The following is a 17,613-nucleotide window of genomic DNA, read 5'->3' on the forward strand; positions in this document are numbered from 1 at the left end:
GTAAACAGTTTCTTTACACTCTGAGGATTTCTGCCGCTTTGTTATAACAAATAGCGATCCAGTCAGGCTGCGTGGCACCCCATTGAATCTGATTGACCTCTCCTTCTGCAGCGGTGTAAGCGAGAATGGGATCTTCGATTGCTCTTGGCATTTGTTGTATGTCCCAAATTAACGCTTGGTGGTCGTCGCCAGCTGTGCAAATGTGACAAGACGAGTGCGGCGCCCAGGCTATTCCATTAACGCTTGCCCTGAGACAGAAAACAACGTCGAGTATGTACCGAATGTAGAGTATCCGCGCAGAAAAACCGCAGAAAAACCGCAGTAAAACGATGAAAAGATTATCTTAGCTACCTATGGTTATTTAACCTGGCAACCGGTGTACACGGAACACGAACATCTAAAATTATCACTTCACGAGCGTCCATAGCTACTGTTGCAAGATAATTTGGATCTTGTTTGTTCCATGCGAGTCTCAACAGTGGCGTGTGTTGAGGATCCTCATAAATAATTGTCGAGTGTTCCAAATGTCTTAAATCAAACATCCTTACGGAACCGTCAGCTCCGACGGACGCGAACATGTCGCGTCCACCTCCGGCGCGACTAAATGCTATATCATATACTTCTTTGTCGTGAGCAATCAATTGTGTCTTAACGTGTCCCGTGACCATGTTCACTCTTCCTAAAACCTGTCCTGTTTCTAAACCCCAAATGGTACATGTTGTATCTATACTAGCGGTGCCGATTAAGTTTGGATCCACTTCGTTCCAATCGAAAGAGGTGAGTGGAGCACAGAAGTCTGAATTTTTATTGTTGTTTAGAACGCATTCCAAACGAGTTTCTGGCTCTGCTGCTCTCCAGACTCTTAGATAATCGCCGGATGTAGCCAAAAGATCGGGAAGTAATCCTGTACGTTACAAAATAAAATTGTCAATTTATCTGAAATTATTTCTCAAAATAGACTATACTAAGAAGATAGTAATACCTTTACTGTCCGGTATCCACATAACTTTTGTTGTCGGATAAGGATGATCGAAAGTACTTTTGGCACTAAATTCGGATGTCTCTTCGTCTAACGAAACTATTTGTACTTTATTGTTGTATTCTTCTACAAAACTACCAAGAGCCAAACGAAATCTCTTGTCGGGCCGAACAGACCAGTTCATACTGTACAAAGGCCATGGTGCCTCGTATTTGTAAATTTCTTTTCTTTTAGGAGGCACACTGTGTAAAGCCATTATCGCCTTCCGTATTTTCCTCTATAGATAATATACAATATGAATATATCTTACAGCTTGTTTATGTTAGAATTTCATAAAAAGGTATGAGATTATTACTAAGAAATTCAAATGTTTATGCGAATGTTGTAATATAATTGTTGCAATAATTATAGAATAAACATTAACTAGTTTTTTTTCTTCAAGAAATTATCCCTTAATACAGAAATATGTAGCTACATTTTCTTTAACTATACTACGACCGATTAATATATAAACAAACCGAAAAAGTCATTATTTGACGACACTAACCTCAGAATTCACAGAGTTCGAAATACAATCGCTTTGAGTGTGGTTTACTCGAGAACTTTAAAAGTTTACTTCTCCATGTTAGATTTATTGCTGAAAAAAGTACTTGGTATTTTTAAATATCGAATAGAAAAAGTTTATACTCGTGTTTGAAAGTTTCATACAGGTATACAATTAATCAAATCTCTCACGATAACATAAAATGGCGCTCTTTTGAATTTGACATTTTGTCGCTATTGTAATCGATCAGTTCTCAATCTTTCATATTAATGGAAATAATTAATTAATTGAAATTGATTAAATTTTGTGACAACACAATGGTAACACATTACGTCATATAATAACAACAACAACAACAACAACAACAACAACAACAACAACAAAAACAACATCAACAACAACAATTTTTTATGCGTAACTATTGCATTGTGGAAAGTTATGCGCGATAGATGTTTTAATTCACAATAATTATATTAGTTATTCAACAAATGATATTCTTATTTATGAAAACGTAAAGTATTTTCTACCAAGTCAATCGTAGTAAATCTAAATCTCTAATTTCGAGAATCATCGGTATTATTGGATCTTGAATCTATGTTAATAGCTCGGACATTCTACGACAGATGGTACCACTGATACGATTTATTGTTTAAAATAGAATAAACTGAAGAAGGACCTTACAAGCGACAATTAAAGGATTATGCAAGTACGCATTGTTAAAAGAAATCTTACGTGATTATTTAAAAATTAATAAAAAATTTCGTAAAATTTCCTGCCAGAAATCAAGGTTGAAATTATTTTATTAAATCAGCTGACGAGTGGATTACTTGTTTTAAATAACTGTACTCAGCTGATTTTCTTTCATTGAAGATTACGCTCCGACTTGTAGCAATGAATCTGCCATTGCCACGCGCAAGCTCTTTAAATGGGCGGGAAAGCAACTATTCCTATGTTGTGTTCTTCGGGTCAGAACTTATTTATAAAATGAAGGGAATTATTTTATGCGATTTTTAAATAAATCATTTGCACGAATACGCTTTTCTTCGAATGTTGAGACGATTTATAAGTTTTGGCGGGAGAAGGATTCTTAATAGATGGCGGTTATTAAGGATTTGGCGCGAAAACGGGCACATGAAAGCCAATAGAGGATATCTCTGGTAGCTCTTCCTCGACATTCGAGCAACTGATTCAGAGGAGCACGGTATCTCGTGGATATTTCTGCAATAGTAGATCCCACGATAGTGATTATTAGTTTGTTTTTTTAATCGACAAATAAAGATTCCAACATGCCACTCCAAGTCTCGACGAAAGAAAATATCCTTAAACACATCGAGAACATTTCTCTCAAAGAAAAAGTAAGTTCAATTTTACTGCTATATCTTTTTGTTATGCATAATTATTTAGCATCCAAGCGGCTATGGAAATATATAATACAATTACACTTATTCCGTTTTACTATTACAAAATGACTTGTTTAAAACTTCATCTGAAATTTTCATACTCGTGTCGATTAAAAGAAAACACTAATCACAGATTATTCAATGACCATTGTTAATTTGTTAAATACATTGTAGTGTAGGCATTGAATATACTCGTATTTCGAGTTTTTGCAGGTATTGATAACTCGTTTTTGCTTCCATAACCGAACAAGAGTGCTCTATTTAATTTCATCGGTATGTTTATCGTACTTATAAATTACGTCGTGTTTATTTGTATCGCGAAATAAAATCTAATAAATCATTTATCTTTTATCTTTTTAATCAAATATTCAATAATTGATGTTGTTCGATAGGTTAATCCTACGAGTTTTAAATGTCTCGCGTACTTGTGAATTACAACTATGATTGTACTTCGATCTCCAAAATATTTGTTGCAATGACTAACGATACGCAGTTTATTTTATATTATTAATTGTATTAATTAATTATTAATTGTGTTTCTTTACCTTGTAATATAAAAATAATAAGTATTTGTCAGATCATGTGCTTCCAGTGTATGTATCTTTATTTAAATGTCCATTTGAATGACCATATTTTTTTCGTATGTAATTTAGGAATAACAAATTTCTATATTTATGTATAAATTACGTAGAAGTAGGGAACTCTATGGAATAAAGTCTATACGATAAGTACTCTCTCTCTCACTCTCACTCTCTCTCTCTCTCTGCTCTGTGTGTGTGTGTGTGTGTGTGTGCGCGCGTGTGTGTGCGTGTGTGTGTTATACAAGGTTAAGTTCTATAAAAATGAATAAATATTGCAATATATAGTTTAATGGACAGAAAGTACAATCAAAATTCATTGTTTTCAAAACATATCTGTGATACATTGTTAAATCGTTCAGTTATTTAAAAAGTAAATTCAATCGGTTGTGACATAATCATGGTTAGGTGTATGACTTCATTGTTAGACATTACAGTTTCCATGCTATCAAGGAAATTAACTGTACCTTCTGTAAGTAGCTACTCAATTTGGACTGGAATTTCACAAAGAATTATCTTTTTTTCTATAAATTTCTTGTATATTTAACAGTAGAAGAATAATCTGTCAATTATGAGCTATGCAATGTGAATTTATTTTCTTTTCCAGGTGTCTCCCAAAAAATTATGTACTTCGCCGACCATTTCTTCAGCAAATGGAGTAAAGAATGGGGTAAATAAATAATTTTGTACAACTTTGTACTGATAGTTGATGAAATCTATTTTCCATTAGTATTGCAATACCTTTTTCTTAGGTGGCCAAAATGAAAACAGTAAAAAAGCTATTAAAAGAAGATAACTTTGATCCAGAGCTAGAGCCATTGCTCAAAGAGAATCCTCGTAGATTTGTCGTGTTTCCTATTCAGTGGCCTGACATTTGGCAAATGTACAAGAAAGCGGAAGCTTCCTTTTGGACTGCAGAGGAAGTGGATCTTTCAAAGGTATGAAATTGTTATAATTCCAGAATTCAAAGAGAATTAAATATCTATTAAGTAGAAGCTCTTATAATTCATTCCATTTCTGTTATTTATAGGATACTTTCGATTGGAATTGTCTAACTTCTAGCGAGAAGCACTTTATATCTCACGTGTTAGCATTTTTCGCAGCTTCCGATGGTATTGTCAATGAGAATCTTGTTGAAAGATTCAGTCAAGAAGTGCAAGTTACAGAAGCACGTTGCTTTTATGGTTTCCAAGTTGCTATGGAAAATGTGCATTCGGAAATGTATTCTTTGTTGATCGATACGTACATTACAGATGCTAAAGAAAGGTACATATTAACCAATAACGCTATTAGGTCCTATTAGTTGCTTTGTTTTTCATGTGAAACCGTGTCAAACAGAGTTTCATTGTCGATTATCAAAGTAAACATCTCGCAAAATAGTATATCCGAGTTGCGCGTAATAAATCTGACATCTCGTATATCGCACGATCTAATCGTTCATAAATTTTCTATGACCTGTAACATTTGTCTGTCTTACAGGGACTTTTTATTTAACGCGATTGAAAATCTACCGTGCGTCGCTAAAAAAGCCAACTGGGCATTGAATTGGATAAACCACGAAACTGCCACTTTCCCCGAACGCGTAGTCGCGTTTGCTGCAGTAGAAGGTATCTTCTTCAGTGGTAGCTTCGCTGCCATCTTTTGGTTGAAGAAAAGGGGTTTGATGCCTGGTCTTACGTTCAGCAATGAACTCATCTCTAGGGACGAGGTTAGCGAACTGATTAAAAAAAGTTGCTGAACAATTGAAACACAGCGTGATTATATTTTTAGGGATTGCATTGCGATTTTGCATGTTTAATGTTTAAACATGTCGTGCAGAAGCCATCGTGCGAGCGAGTTACGTCAATTATTAAGGACGCTGTTGTCATTGAGCAAGAATTTTTGACGGACGCGTTGCCCGTCGAAATGATTGGCATGAATTGCAAACTTATGTGTCAGTATATTGAATTTGTTGCAGACAGGCTTCTCGTTGAATTGGGTTGTGAGAAGGTGCATACGAAAATACGTTTAATGTACTAATGCATTAAATTGCATTTTCTACGCATTCTAACTTATCAATATTGTTTTTTAATTTTAGGTGTATATGTCTGAAAATCCATTTGACTTTATGGAGCACATCTCCTTGGAAGGTAAGACAAACTTCTTTGAGAAAAAAGTTGGGGAATATCAGAAATGGGGAGTAATGCAGGACAGAATTGAAAGTAATTTCACGGTGAACGCCGACTTCTAATTTAGCAAATAAATCTACCAGATAAGCTGGCTATTTGTTGTTCCCAAAGGAAAACATGTGGTGTTTTCGGAAGATCTTTCTTATTTTTAAATTAGTACAATTACTTTATTATCGTTTATATTTATATTAGTGTCGATTAAGGGAAACTAGTTTACCTTCTCGTATCGGAACTGATTAGTCGTTTACTGTAATTCGATTCCAACGAAGGATAATTGTAATATTTATTTGACCTTTGCTTTGATCTTTTAAATCTTGACGATGAAATTTGTAATCCACTGAAGTTTGGACGAATTTGTCATGTCTATTTCTTTTGAAGTCGTGATAGTTTATTGTACATTAATCGTGACATCGTTTCGCGTAACGCTGTCCGATAGATCGTGGAGTATACATAGAACATAGAATATATAATTATTTTTAAGAAGACTTGATAATTTTACAAATCTCTGGGAGATGTCGATTTCGTAACCAGAATATGCAAGTCGAAATTTGTATAAAAGTCGCGTGAAAATCTGACAATACAGTCGACGACTTGGAATTGGAATTGTATACAAAAAGATTCAGTATTCGCCAAGATAAGACTTTCGTATGTATGTATGTATGTATATAATTTAATAAGAATAAAAAATAAATCGTAAACAATAGTTACAAACTTCATACGGAGAGTTAGGAACTTCTGTAGAGTAAGGATAATAATAAGTTCTCTTAACAATGACAGAGTCCCCGCCACTTTTCGCAAAATGTAATATTTATTAACGCATCTAATAGCAATTTATACAAGATTATTGTCAAACAAGTAATTCGTCGAATGCTGTTGCTACTTTAATAAAAAATTAGTGGACCATTTTCTAAGGCATGCAATATTTTTCTTGAAAATATGTATACGAGGAATGTATGCAGAAGATATTATATTAAGCAGCTTGATCTTGAAAACCGTTGTTCAAACGATTAAGATAATTCTTACGGCATTCCATATTATCAGCTGGTCTGTTATATGGTAACCAAACAGGTTCTCCCACGAAATAACGTTTTGCTTTTATGTAATTCTGGGAAGAAACGTACAACGATATAAGAATATATAGATACTATTTCTTTAGGAGAATAAAATACTTACATTCGTGTCTAAGGTAAATCTGTGGTATATTCCACTGGGAATGATTATTAAATCTCCAGGTGTAACTTCAATACGTATCCATTGATCATCCTTGTCTCTGACATCAAAGTATCCTGACCCATCCAATACCAATCTTATTTCTTCATCGGTATGAAGGTGTTCGGTGAAAAAGTTCCGTAACTAAACATTCGAATTGATTTATTATTAATATTTTGATCACGTAACGTACATGCCAAACAAATCTCTTACTTTCTCGTCGTAATTTGGTAGACAGTCTTTGGAACATATAATTTCATCTTCATAGGTATAACCACGTTTCCTTTTCAATTCTGTCAGTATGTTATCATTTTTATAGGCTTCGTGATTGATCTATATTAAAATTATAAATTTAAGTTTCTGTCGAATCGTATTAAAACTTGCTATATTTTATTAATCGGAACCGAGAGAACTCGTTTATTTACGTATGTATTTATAATCAAAATACGTAACGCTCCTTTATCATCTTCAGTGGACTTACAGATAATTCATCTTCGAAATAAGTCGGAATAATTGTATACAAATACAATTGCCAAGCATGAAAAATATTAAGCAACTATAAAGTTGTTATCGATTACTGCGTAAAAATGTTGAAGAAATAGATACCGAATTATGATCTAACCTTGAAGTATTCGACACCTGTTTTGACAAACAAGTCCTCGAGGGAGAGGAATTGAGGTGGTACTTTATGGTGTTGTAGCCGTTGATCATCGTCGCTGTTGTCCATGTACCACACGCGAACCATTTTCGCTTTATGAGTGAATTTGATCAAATCACATGTGATTTTTTAAACTGTTATTGCCCAGTGACGTAACCTACGTACATGATAAAGTTATCGCGCGCAGTACCGGCGTACATATTTCTCTTTGAGTTGCAAAGACAGGATGAAAATAAAATTGCAGAAACCGATGGTAATCGTATATTTAAATACCTCATAATTCATAGATTTTTATGACATGCGTCGTTGCGGTCAACAATGTATACTTATTCGTAATTTAGTTGAATAAACATGTTCATTAACGACTATAATAACTTTTCAGAAATACAAAAATATCTAAATTCTTATAGAGAAAAACGGATTGATACACACTCGCTGTACATTATAATTCAAAGAGTCGTACAAATTTGATCATAGTCTAAAAATTCTATCGATAATGGACGAATTGAATGCATTTTATAAGAAAGTTCAAACATACCTGATGAAGAAGAATCAGGAATGCGGAGAATTGCAGTTTCTCACTTTACGCGCAACAGATGAAAGCATTAGTCACATAAACGATGTGTGCGAGTCAATGTTGAACCTATTTCAAACTTTCGACATACCTATAAAAGAAAAGATTATGTCTAACGACGAGAAGTGTGCGTTGTCTTATACATATTTATTATTAAATACCAGGTTCAAGAACCAAGAACGCTTAGGAGAAGATATTGTCAGTGGCCATTTAGTCGATATGTGCCCACCTTTGTCTCCATATTTATTTATACAAATATTATGGAACCTCGAATATGAAAAAATCTTAATTCAGTCTCTTTTGTATATGCCCCTTGATCTGTTCACAGAAGTACTGGATGTAGTTACAAAGTGTATAGAAGAACTGCCTTACCCAAGATCGTTGAATAGCATATGTTGTATAATATCGATCGCTTATACTAAATTTATCACTTTAAACGAAGTTGGTGTACAGTCTTGGAATGTTGAGGAAAGTATAGAAAATTTTCTAATTAACTTTCAAGAATTTGTGTTACTGTTAACAAATCCAAAGGTTATTCCACCATCTACATCACCGAATTTGAAGAAAAACGAACGTTACGGCGTGATGTTGAAAAAGTTAGTTTCTACGATAAGAAATTGCTTGGAACGGAAACCCGAAGAAGTCTTCGTGTCCCGGGATCTTAAGAAATTCTATAATATAACATTTGGAAAAGAACCGTATAGAAAATGCGAAGAGACTCGTTTGGAAAATGCCATAACGGCATTGACCGATCAACTGATAGATTTATTATTAACTAAAGTTAAGGAAGTCAATTGTAATATTTACATGAACTGGGTACAAATAGACGACGAAGAAAACAGTATGATTACTTTGCAACGTTCTATCGGAATCGAATGTTATTACTTTGTAAAATGTATAAAAAATAACGAGAGATTGTCACAGAATACTCATTTAATAGAATGTTTGCAGCATTTATCGTCGAAACCAGATCCTAAGGAATCGAGTTTCGTTTTAAGTTTAGAAGAAGTTTGTTGTGCCATATCGAACGGTAAAAAAGAGCTGATGAAAGAATTGTTATGTCGACACAAAGAATGGGATAGGTCGATGCTCGATTTTGTCCATAAAAACAAACATTTACTACAAAAGGAAGACTGTTTGAATCTGTTGGAACATTTAACTTTTGTTCTGGAACAGTCGCAAGAAGAAGACTTTAATAATTACAGTTACACCGTAGTTATGCAAATATTGTCGTCTCAGAGTCTGCCGAATATTTACGACATTGTAATTATATATCTGACGAGACACGATGGAAAAAGTCATTTGGAATCTCCGCACACGGAAGAAGCATTCGACGAGTTCATCACACGAAACTCGAATTTACTGACAATAACAAATTTGAAGATGGTTTTGTTGTTTCTGTTGCAGAATCTTCGATTAACATTGACGACACTTTTAAAAATAACTATAGGCCATCCACAGTACAAAAATATATTAATCTCTGCGAATGACATGCTCCTGCTGTCTCCGTTTATGCAAATTAGCGAAGAGAACAATCAAGTACTTTTAACCAGTATCTTGAGAACGATCTGTCTAGAGAATGCAGAATGGAATCAAAAGAAATTGATGAATTTCATAAAAGTTCTATTGGTCCGTTCTATAATCGAGGTAGACGATTTAATGAACAATGTTTTCATACCATATTTAGAAGAAGAGACGTTCAGTGCACCGAACGTGATCGCTGTTCTGTACAATATTCGTAAATTACAAACCAAGTGTACCAAAGAGACAAACTTGAAAAGCCTGACAATAGCCCTCGCTAAGAAAATGTCTTTCTTGAGGAAGAATAGAGGTATTTCGAAATGCGTAAGCAGTGAAATTCTTTCCTCGATAATAAGGATATTAAAGTATTTCTTAGAAGTTAGAAGCTATAAAATCCCCACTTGCACCAAGAAGGAGATATTCGATGAGATTCAGACTGTGATCGAACCAATAGAGAAATTACACTTCTCATCCCTTTGGCATTTAATGCAAAAAGGTGTGAGTGTAATCGACATAACGGAAGACTATGGAAGACGTTGTTTCATCGTGATAGAAAGATTAAAGGAGGATCGTACGACTTCCGAGAGGCTGCGTAACTCGTTGTCGGATCTAAGTCTGTTGAGAGAAGATTTCCTACGGCACTTGATTATTCGATCGATCGGGGAGGAATATCAAAGACTAGGCGCTGATCTGACTATAATGTGCTGGTATCTTTTCGGATGGAACGATGAACTCGACGCGTACAATCACTTTTCGCGGCTGACAATGGAGGCCTGTTGCTTATCCCTGGAATATCCATCGATCGGAGAAGACGATTTGTTTGGATTCCTGTTCGAGTCGTTTACGCGATTCTCGAAAAAGTTTGTATTACTGAAAGGTATGAAAGATCCGGGAAAGGTGTACGAGTCGTTGATCAAGAGGTATCAGCAACTCGAGGGAAGCATAAGGCAGAGCCGTTACGCGGATTTGTACGATAGTTGTTTTATAAATGTGAACAATGATGCTGGGAACGATACTACCAGTCTTCTGGAGGACACGTTGAACAATTTCGATCATTTCAGTGATCGGTGTCTCGAGTTGAATTACGATTCTAACGAGAAGCTTGCCGCCGCCGCCGCCGCCGCACCTCGTACTCGAAAAATCTCCAATTTCTATGTAACTCACGAAGTAATTTCGGCTTGCATGAAAGTACCTGCAGCAGAGGCGTACGAGTGTATGAAACGAATGGACGAATTGTTCGTTTGAAATGAAATCGAACGGAACGAAAAATGTCTATTTTCGTGAATAGTCGGACTATGGAGAATTGTGATTTGTTTCTTTTCTAAACTACTCCCGATTGATTTCCTCGAAAGAACGTCTTCTATTCGTCGCGACAAACGTATCTCGAGTTATCCGAATGAGTATTTCGAATGGTTTCTTCGTGAGGATTGATTGATACCACGTGAGTCGTTCGTTTTTATTCTATATTATATTTGTGCGATATTGCCAAAATGCCAGTACAATGGTTAGTAGTAAAGAACCGTGAGAAACTGTGAAAAACCGTGGAAAACTGTGTGGAAAACTGTGTGGAAAACTGTGTGGAAAACTGTGAAAAATTGCGTACAAAGAAAAAATGTGCAGCAGTTTCGGACAAGGTAAAAATCATTTGGGTAGTTATCATCGCTGAACAAGCTCTCAATGCTTTCATGGAAAAATTGACTGGACAATACAAAGCAGAGAAAAACGAACTTGTGTATCCACCTATCATCTCTCGAGTCCGATTGCAATTCGTGACCACCGGTAACAATAATAACGACAAGAACAACAACAATGCAGAGACGTGGAAAGACGTTTAATTTCGGTAAATATTTTATTTCGTTTATTCGACTACAGGAGAGAACCAGTTTTCTTTATGTTTGTTTTTCGAGGTAACTGTGATTATTTTCGAAAGAAAATTCATTAGACGATAGGGTAATACAGTTGGAAAAAAGTTCTTTTCGAAGCTTTCGGCTGGCACTTTTCCTTTTTCCATGTCCATTGAGTTACAAGAATTCTGTAGTGACTAGATTCTTATGCTGGTAATCGTAGCTAAATGCGCCAATAACAATTATGCGACGTAAAGAAGAAATGCATTACAAAGAAAAAGAAACACCGCTGCTACGCATTGTTAGACACACTATCTATTCGCGTAAAGAAAATGCGTATTTTCGTATGTTTATTCGTTTATTTTCACTCGCATTAAATAGAGAAATATACAAAAGATGGATACATGATTCCGTGTGTGTGATTTTCACTCTCTCTCTCTCTCTCTCCCTCTCTCTCTCTCTCTCTCCCTCTATCTCTCTCTCTCTCTGCCTATCCATCTATCAATCTATCTATTTATCTATCTATCTATCTATCTATCTATCTATCTACCTACCTATCTACCTCTCTGTGATTGCTACACGTAAAAAATAATGCGGCATCGACTTCGTGTTATTTCCCTTTTTCACGCAAGTCAAAATAAACGAACAACGAGATTAAAATTACCAGCGAACACGAAATTTCTCTTGTTTTCTTTTGTTTCTGTCGCAAATGGTGTCGTTTGTATGTGCCTCGAGTATCCGATCTACCCAAGCGATCATGCGAACGATAGTCGACGAAAAAGAAACGAAATGAAAAATAAACAAAATGAACATTTAACGCAAAACCACTTGTAACGGAAATGCACATTATTTTTTTCACTGTATGCCATTCTCATTGCTGTCTTTTCTCGGATGTCGGATAGTCGTTTGTCGGTATTATTCCTTTTCGTTATTATTATCATTATTAATTATTATTATATATAATTCGACGCTATAATATTTACAGATTCTTCACATTGTAAAAAATATAACGTATTTCGTACTCAATATCGATACGCAGGTAGTACTGAAAGGCCGATATACATCTAAATCGTGGTGTTTTTTTTCTTTTTCGAATTAATGTGACCCAGTTGCGTAACAAATCTGCATGTATACATATATATTGTATATATATATATATATTTATTTTTTTTATTTATTTACTCATTTATTTATACCTAATTATAAAATCGTATGCGAATCGTTCTTCTTCATCTTCTCTTTTTTCTTTTTTCAATAGGTGGTGAATTCTTGTGCTTTCATCTTCCTAAAAGTATTGTTTATTTTTTCCAAAATTTATTTTTTCTTCGTCTCTCTCTCTCTCTCTCTCTCTCTCTCTCTCTCTCTCTCTCTCTCTCTCTCTCTCTCTCTCTCTCTCTCTCTCTCTCTCTCTCTCTCTCTCTCTCTCTCTCTCTCTGTCTCTCTCTCTCTCGTTCATTCTTTCATTCTTTCATTCTTTCCACCCCTCTTTCTTGAAAAATCGGAAGGATTTGCTGGCCGAAACGAGGAAGTAAACGAAACGAACCTGGTCCTTGACACTGATATGCTGACTCGGACATAACTCGACTATTTGTTCACGCGTCGGATAGCTTCCCGAGTAATTGGACAAAATTTCGTATTCCCCATTTCGTACGAAAGTCTCGGAGGTGCGTTAACCCTTTAGAAAAATATTCTCGAACACGATCCTCGTGTAGGTTAAAAACAGGCGTGTGTGTGGCTGTGTGTGTGGCTGTGCGTGTCGTGTGTCCGTCTGTACGCACGCGTGCGCGTGCTGTGTATGTGTATGTGTGTCGTGTCGTACGTATGTGCGTTTAGAAGCGATACAAATATAGAAACCTCTGTATTTTCTTTTTCTCCTTGATTATTCGTTTCCGTGGATCGGAGGGCTGGCTACTCGGAAGGCTATCCGCCAGTCGGTTTAATAAGACCTTTCGCAATTTCTTTCTTTCTTTCTTTTCCTCTTTCTCTCTTGCTCTCTTTTTCTTTCCAAGTCCTTTTGCCAATCCATGGTTTTCGCGAAGCACAAAAAACCCAGGAGGGCGGGAAAAAAAACGTAACGATAATAGAGCGAGAGCGATTACACGTTTCACAAAGAGGCCCTTTGATTCGCTGTTGAATGGCTTTTACACGCGGCGGTTTTATTATCGTCGTCGTTTTCCTTTTCTCTCCTCCTTATTCTCCTCCTCCTTCTCCTCCTTCTTCTTCTTCTTCTTCTTCTTCTTCTTCTTCTTCTTCTTCTTCTTCTTCTTCTTCTTCTAACTCCTCTTCTTCTTCTTTCCTCTTTTAATAGAAAAACTGCGGTTACATCTACGGGATCACAGCGAGACTATGAATTTTTCACTTTTTTTTCCGAGTGATAAAATAGAGGATACGAGTAATTATCTGTCCCTTCCCTCTCCCCTAACCCCGTTACTCCCTCCCCGAACCACCCACTCTGTCCATTTTTCCTCCTGGCCTGTTTTTCATTTTATCAGTCGAGTGTGGAGTAACGAAATGGATGGCCGATTCGCTACGTGTTGCGCGTGTGTGTGCGTGCAGTGTGTGTGTGTGTGTGTGTGCGCGCGCGCGCGCGCGCCCCAACGTCAATCTTAAACTGACGTTACGCGCTTAGCACCCTTTGTCGGTCGAGTACGCGAGGCTCGCTTCGTGTTTTCCGACTTTTCCAATCGAAATCTCCTCGTCGTCGGTACGATCGAACGACGCCGGCATAAAGCGGAGCAATTGTCGCGTTCGGTAACTAGGTTAGAATCATTTGTTGTGCGCTGCGCGTTCGGAGAGAACCAAAAGAGAAATAGAACAGAGATTAAAAGAGTTGGCTACTACGCGGATACGCTCGAATAAAAACTCTTTCGGAAAAGCGTGCGGAGCCTGTACGTGTACCCGCCGCGAGACGACCGTTTTTCGAAAAGTGCACCGACAATATTGGAAAAGAAACGAATTCAACGTACGCCCGATAGCTCTTCCCGCGCGAGGCACGAGTATCGTCGGACTCTCCTCTTCTAACTACCAATGATAGAAATACTGTACATCAGTCCGTTTGAAACTTTTTCAGTTCGACTTTGGGGGCCCTACGATACGGGTTGCCGCGGGAAGCGGTATCGTCTCGCGTCTATTTCAATATCGCAATCGATCCGAAACACGGGTCAAATCGAAACGAACGAGTAAGATATTATACAAACTATAAATACACATTTCTTTTCCTTTGTTTCTTTCATCCCTCCGCGGAAGTCGGAATTAACCCTCGATAGCCGAACGATACGCGAAGCGAATACGTAATTCGCGAGACGTCGTTACGGATCGCCGTGCGTCGGCGATAACGGAAATTTCTGAAAAATTCATTGTTCCAACGGTAAAAATGTTTACACCAGTGAAAAAAGAAAAACAAAAGTGGTCCGCGAGTCGACGCGAACCCACCAGGCGCGATCGTCCGTCCAACGAATCGCGTCGTCGGTGTCGCAAGGGTTAATGTCCTCCGTTCTTTTTAAAAAGAAAAAAAAGATAGTCGAGCGAACAACCCTTATTTCGCTTAACGGTACGTCGTGCGAACATCACACGGGAACCAATCGCTTCGATGCTAGCCTTTTAAATAATAACGTATCGAGAGCTAATGTAATGACTGTTGTGGTATTTATAAATATGATTCTTCTCTGGTAGTTTCTGTGTTTCTTTCTCTCTTTTTTCTGTCCGTTTCCGCTTCCGTTTCCTCTTCCTCTTCCTCTTCCTTTTCCTTTCGCTTTTCCTTCTCCTTTTCCTTTTCGTTTACTTTTTCATTTTGATCACACGAGAAAAATTACACACGACCTACTGCTACTTATAAGGGAGTCCATTGCTTCTTTTTCTTTTTTTACATCCATCGGTGTACGTTCGCGAAACTCAATGGCGATCGACTTTCAAAGAAACTTCAAGGAGATTCAAAGGAAATTCTCTGTCGGTAGAAAGCAATGGATATATCTGATATATCTGATATCGTTACGAGAACCGCGTACGTACGTATGTATCTTGCAGTTGAAGGGATCAATGTACCAGCGTGTGCCTTTGTCTAAAACAGGTGTTCGCAGCCTTGGTTTTTCTTGCTGGCTTAGAAATTCGCTAAACAACTTATCAGAATTGTACAAAGACTTTGTATTACTTGTTTTCATTACTATTGTACAGACTTTACCATATAAATCCTATAATTATGTTTACGATTGACAATACGTGCTAATATTTTACTGTAAAATTACCACAATCTCCTTTTTCCGTTGGTGTTTGTTCTTCTTTGTTTACATCCGATACATTCCCCTCGATTAAAGCACCAGATACCGCGCGCTTTCGTTTCCCATTCCAATCGACCAAACAAAAACAATATCCGGCGTGCAATGGAATCGTATGGAAATTAGAACACAATTGTCCAAATATAAAATTCTAACCATTGGGACGACGTATCTCCATATTCTACGGTTCCTTGAATAAAATGTATTTTTTACTAGTAGAACTGTACACTCGATACCGGAAACATTAACAACACACCATTCCAACGTTTTATACAAAGTATTCTTTACCTCAGCCTCTGACATTTGAGCATAGATATAATATATCGTTAATGGATATCATTGCACAATGCGTACATAAGACTGTGTCTGCCTTCTATCGAGTTTCCGAATATACATGGTAATAATAACGTTTACTCGGTCACTCGAATCGTCTCCACTACGTCGAATGGCTGAGACCACCACACAGTGATTCCTTCAAATATCTGCAAAGTAGTAGTAGTAGTAGTAGTAGGAGTAGTAGTATGGATGCTGTTTCGGTTGGCGGATCTAATCTGCGAGCGTCTCTGCTCTCCGATGGATCAGAAGGAACACGCGACGTACGCCTCTCTTATATTGAGCAGAAAGCTAGACGTATCGAGTTTGGTTTGGCCGTTGACGAGTAACAACTATTGCAGGACGACTCTGTGGTCGCCGTTTGGATGCCTGTCGGCGTTCATCGTCCGTTCCTAATCCTTTTCCTTCCGGTTCTTCCCGTCGAGTATTGGTCCTTTGCCGATGGAGTTGGCTGGTTCGTTGCCCACTTATCGTCTATCGTTATATATTACAATAATATTACATATAATACTATCCATGTATATTAAAATATTTAACAGTAAGCGCCGTGGCAAACTGTGTGATTTTCCGATAGAAAAAGAACCAAGAGACGGCGTTAGTCTTTGACATAGTCGAATTCACAAAAATCCAAGGTAACGTTAGTCTTACAGATTGGCGAATTCACAGCACATGCCCAAACAAGATGAGCCGAAAGAAAGAGCAGGTGTCCACCGCGGACTGCGAACGATCCGGGGGACTGGCATCAGCCGCTACAAAGATATCCTTTACCTAAGATGGCTCGGCGAGCCCGGTCCAGGATTTTGATTAATCATTAGAGGATACTGCAACAGCAGTAGCTCTTCTTCTCTTTCTCGGGGCTGAAGTTCATTTCGCGTACAATCTCGGCGAACACGTCGTTGACGTTGGTACGGTTCTTCGCGGACGCCTCGACGAACGGGCAGCCCCAGGCTTGCGCCAGAGCGGTCCCCTCGGCGGTGTTCACCTCGCGCTGATGCTCCAGGTCGAGCTTGTTCGCGACGAGCAGCACCGGCACCCGTTCGGTGCCCTTGACGCGCGTGATCAATTCCTTCATCGCCTTGATGTCCTGGAAGGTCTGGTGGTTCGTCAGGCTGTACACGACCACGAACCCCTGCCCGTTCTTGATGTAGAGATCGCGCATACTCGCGAACTGCTCGGTACCGGCGGTGTCAAGGATCTCGAGCACGCACGGCGAGTTGTCCACCTCGATCTCCTTCCGGTAGAAATCCTCGATGGTCGGGTCGTACTTCTCCATGAAGCATCCCGAGACGAATTGCACGGTGAGTGCACTCTTGCCTACCCCGCCCGAACCGAGGACGACTACCTTGAACTCGCGCATCTCTTTGCCAGTTCGCCTCCGACTCTTCCTCCGCCTCCTTCTCCTCCGCGACGTGTCCAGGACCGAGAGGAAGGTTCCCTCGGCCGAGTATCTGCCCGATTACACGCAGAACGATCGTGTTCGTTGCTCGAAAGAACCGTGGCGCGGTCGGGCCAACTGTGGCCGCTACTAACTCCG

The 17,613-nt window shown here is 38.0% G+C and overlaps 5 protein-coding genes across 10 annotated transcripts; 2 read left to right on the forward strand and 3 right to left on the reverse strand.

Annotated features, from left to right (window-relative positions):
* Positions 1 to 13: 13 nt before the first annotated feature.
* On the reverse strand, positions 14 to 3,653 carry wap (DDB1 and CUL4 associated factor wap). Of its 4 annotated transcripts, none has more exons than XM_031986929.2 (5): positions 3,469 to 3,653; positions 1,527 to 1,616; positions 983 to 1,256; positions 352 to 904; positions 14 to 248 (listed from the first exon to the last, which is right to left on the reverse strand). In XM_031986929.2, exons 3-5 carry the CDS (start codon positions 1,233 to 1,235, stop codon positions 14 to 16), a joined length of 1,041 nt encoding a protein of 346 aa, XP_031842789.1. In that variant the 5' UTR covers positions 1,236 to 1,256; positions 1,527 to 1,616; positions 3,469 to 3,653. The 4 variants fall into 4 exon arrangements, with proteins under 4 accessions (XP_031842789.1, XP_031842790.1, XP_031842788.1 ...); XM_031986930.2 differs by lacking the exon at positions 3,469 to 3,653 and adding an exon at positions 2,256 to 2,399; XM_031986928.2 differs by lacking the exon at positions 3,469 to 3,653 and adding an exon at positions 2,051 to 2,139.
* Positions 2,651 to 6,574, forward strand: RnrS (ribonucleoside-diphosphate reductase subunit M2). Of its 2 annotated transcripts, none has more exons than XM_031986927.2 (7): positions 2,651 to 2,878; positions 4,109 to 4,171; positions 4,254 to 4,439; positions 4,532 to 4,767; positions 4,981 to 5,209; positions 5,272 to 5,490; positions 5,579 to 6,574. In XM_031986927.2, exons 1-7 carry the CDS (start codon positions 2,810 to 2,812, stop codon positions 5,729 to 5,731), a joined length of 1,155 nt encoding a protein of 384 aa, XP_031842787.1. In that variant the 5' UTR covers positions 2,651 to 2,809; the 3' UTR covers positions 5,732 to 6,574. The 2 variants fall into 2 exon arrangements, with proteins under 2 accessions (XP_031842787.1, XP_031842786.1); XM_031986926.2 differs by lacking the exon at positions 2,651 to 2,878 and adding an exon at positions 3,693 to 3,973.
* Adi1 (acireductone dioxygenase 1) lies at positions 6,459 to 7,646 on the reverse strand. 2 transcript variants are annotated; one of them, XM_031986936.2, is made up of 5 exons: positions 7,501 to 7,643; positions 7,360 to 7,434; positions 7,092 to 7,211; positions 6,843 to 7,022; positions 6,459 to 6,774 (listed from the first exon to the last, which is right to left on the reverse strand). In XM_031986936.2, exons 1-5 carry the CDS (start codon positions 7,621 to 7,623, stop codon positions 6,640 to 6,642), a joined length of 633 nt encoding a protein of 210 aa, XP_031842796.1. In that variant the 5' UTR covers positions 7,624 to 7,643; the 3' UTR covers positions 6,459 to 6,639. The 2 variants fall into 2 exon arrangements, with proteins under 2 accessions (XP_031842796.1, XP_031842797.1); XM_031986937.2 differs by lacking the exon at positions 7,360 to 7,434 and having other exon boundaries at positions 7,501 to 7,646.
* LOC116431462 (uncharacterized) lies at positions 7,641 to 15,146 on the forward strand. The gene is made up of 2 exons (XM_031986924.2): positions 7,641 to 7,789; positions 7,919 to 15,146. Exon 2 carries the CDS (start codon positions 8,033 to 8,035, stop codon positions 10,874 to 10,876), a length of 2,844 nt encoding a protein of 947 aa, XP_031842784.2. The 5' UTR covers positions 7,641 to 7,789; positions 7,919 to 8,032; the 3' UTR covers positions 10,877 to 15,146.
* Rap2l (Ras-associated protein 2-like) lies at positions 12,832 to 17,440 on the reverse strand. Its single transcript, XM_076373293.1, has 2 exons — positions 16,848 to 17,440; positions 12,832 to 16,553 (listed from the first exon to the last, which is right to left on the reverse strand). Exon 1 carries the CDS (start codon positions 17,434 to 17,436, stop codon positions 16,891 to 16,893), a length of 546 nt encoding a protein of 181 aa, XP_076229408.1. The 5' UTR covers positions 17,437 to 17,440; the 3' UTR covers positions 12,832 to 16,553; positions 16,848 to 16,890.
* Positions 17,441 to 17,613: the final 173 nt, after the last annotated feature.

This window comes from Nomia melanderi, chromosome 13 (assembly GCF_051020985.1).
Source record: "Nomia melanderi isolate GNS246 chromosome 13, iyNomMela1, whole genome shotgun sequence".
Classification (NCBI taxonomy): domain Eukaryota; kingdom Metazoa; phylum Arthropoda; class Insecta; order Hymenoptera; family Halictidae; genus Nomia; species Nomia melanderi.

Coding starts and splice junctions, on each gene's coding strand:
- wap (XM_031986929.2), bottom strand. CDS start 1,235: ATGGCTTTACACAGTGTGCCTCCTAAAAGAAAAGAAATTTACAAATAC. Junction 905..982: donor GTGGATACCGGACAGTAAAG/GTATTACTATCT, acceptor TGTAACGTACAG/GATTACTTCCCGATCTTTTG. Junction 249..351: donor GCCAGGTTAAATAACCATAG/GTAGCTAAGATA, acceptor TTTCTGTCTCAG/GGCAAGCGTTAATGGAATAG.
- RnrS (XM_031986926.2), top strand. CDS start 3,902: ATGGTTAGGTGTATGACTTCATTGTTAGACATTACAGTTTCCATGCTA. Junction 4,172..4,253: donor CAAATGGAGTAAAGAATGGG/GTAAATAAATAA, acceptor CCTTTTTCTTAG/GTGGCCAAAATGAAAACAGT. Junction 5,210..5,271: donor AACTCATCTCTAGGGACGAG/GTTAGCGAACTG, acceptor TTATATTTTTAG/GGATTGCATTGCGATTTTGC.
- Adi1 (XM_031986936.2), bottom strand. CDS start 7,623: ATGGTTCGCGTGTGGTACATGGACAACAGCGACGATGATCAACGGCTA. Junction 7,023..7,091: donor TACCAAATTACGACGAGAAA/GTAAGAGATTTG, acceptor TCGAATGTTTAG/TTACGGAACTTTTTCACCGA. Junction 6,775..6,842: donor GATTTACCTTAGACACGAAT/GTAAGTATTTTA, acceptor GTTTCTTCCCAG/AATTACATAAAAGCAAAACG.
- LOC116431462 (XM_031986924.2), top strand. CDS start 8,033: ATGGACGAATTGAATGCATTTTATAAGAAAGTTCAAACATACCTGATG.
- Rap2l (XM_076373293.1), bottom strand. CDS start 17,436: ATGCGCGAGTTCAAGGTAGTCGTCCTCGGTTCGGGCGGGGTAGGCAAG.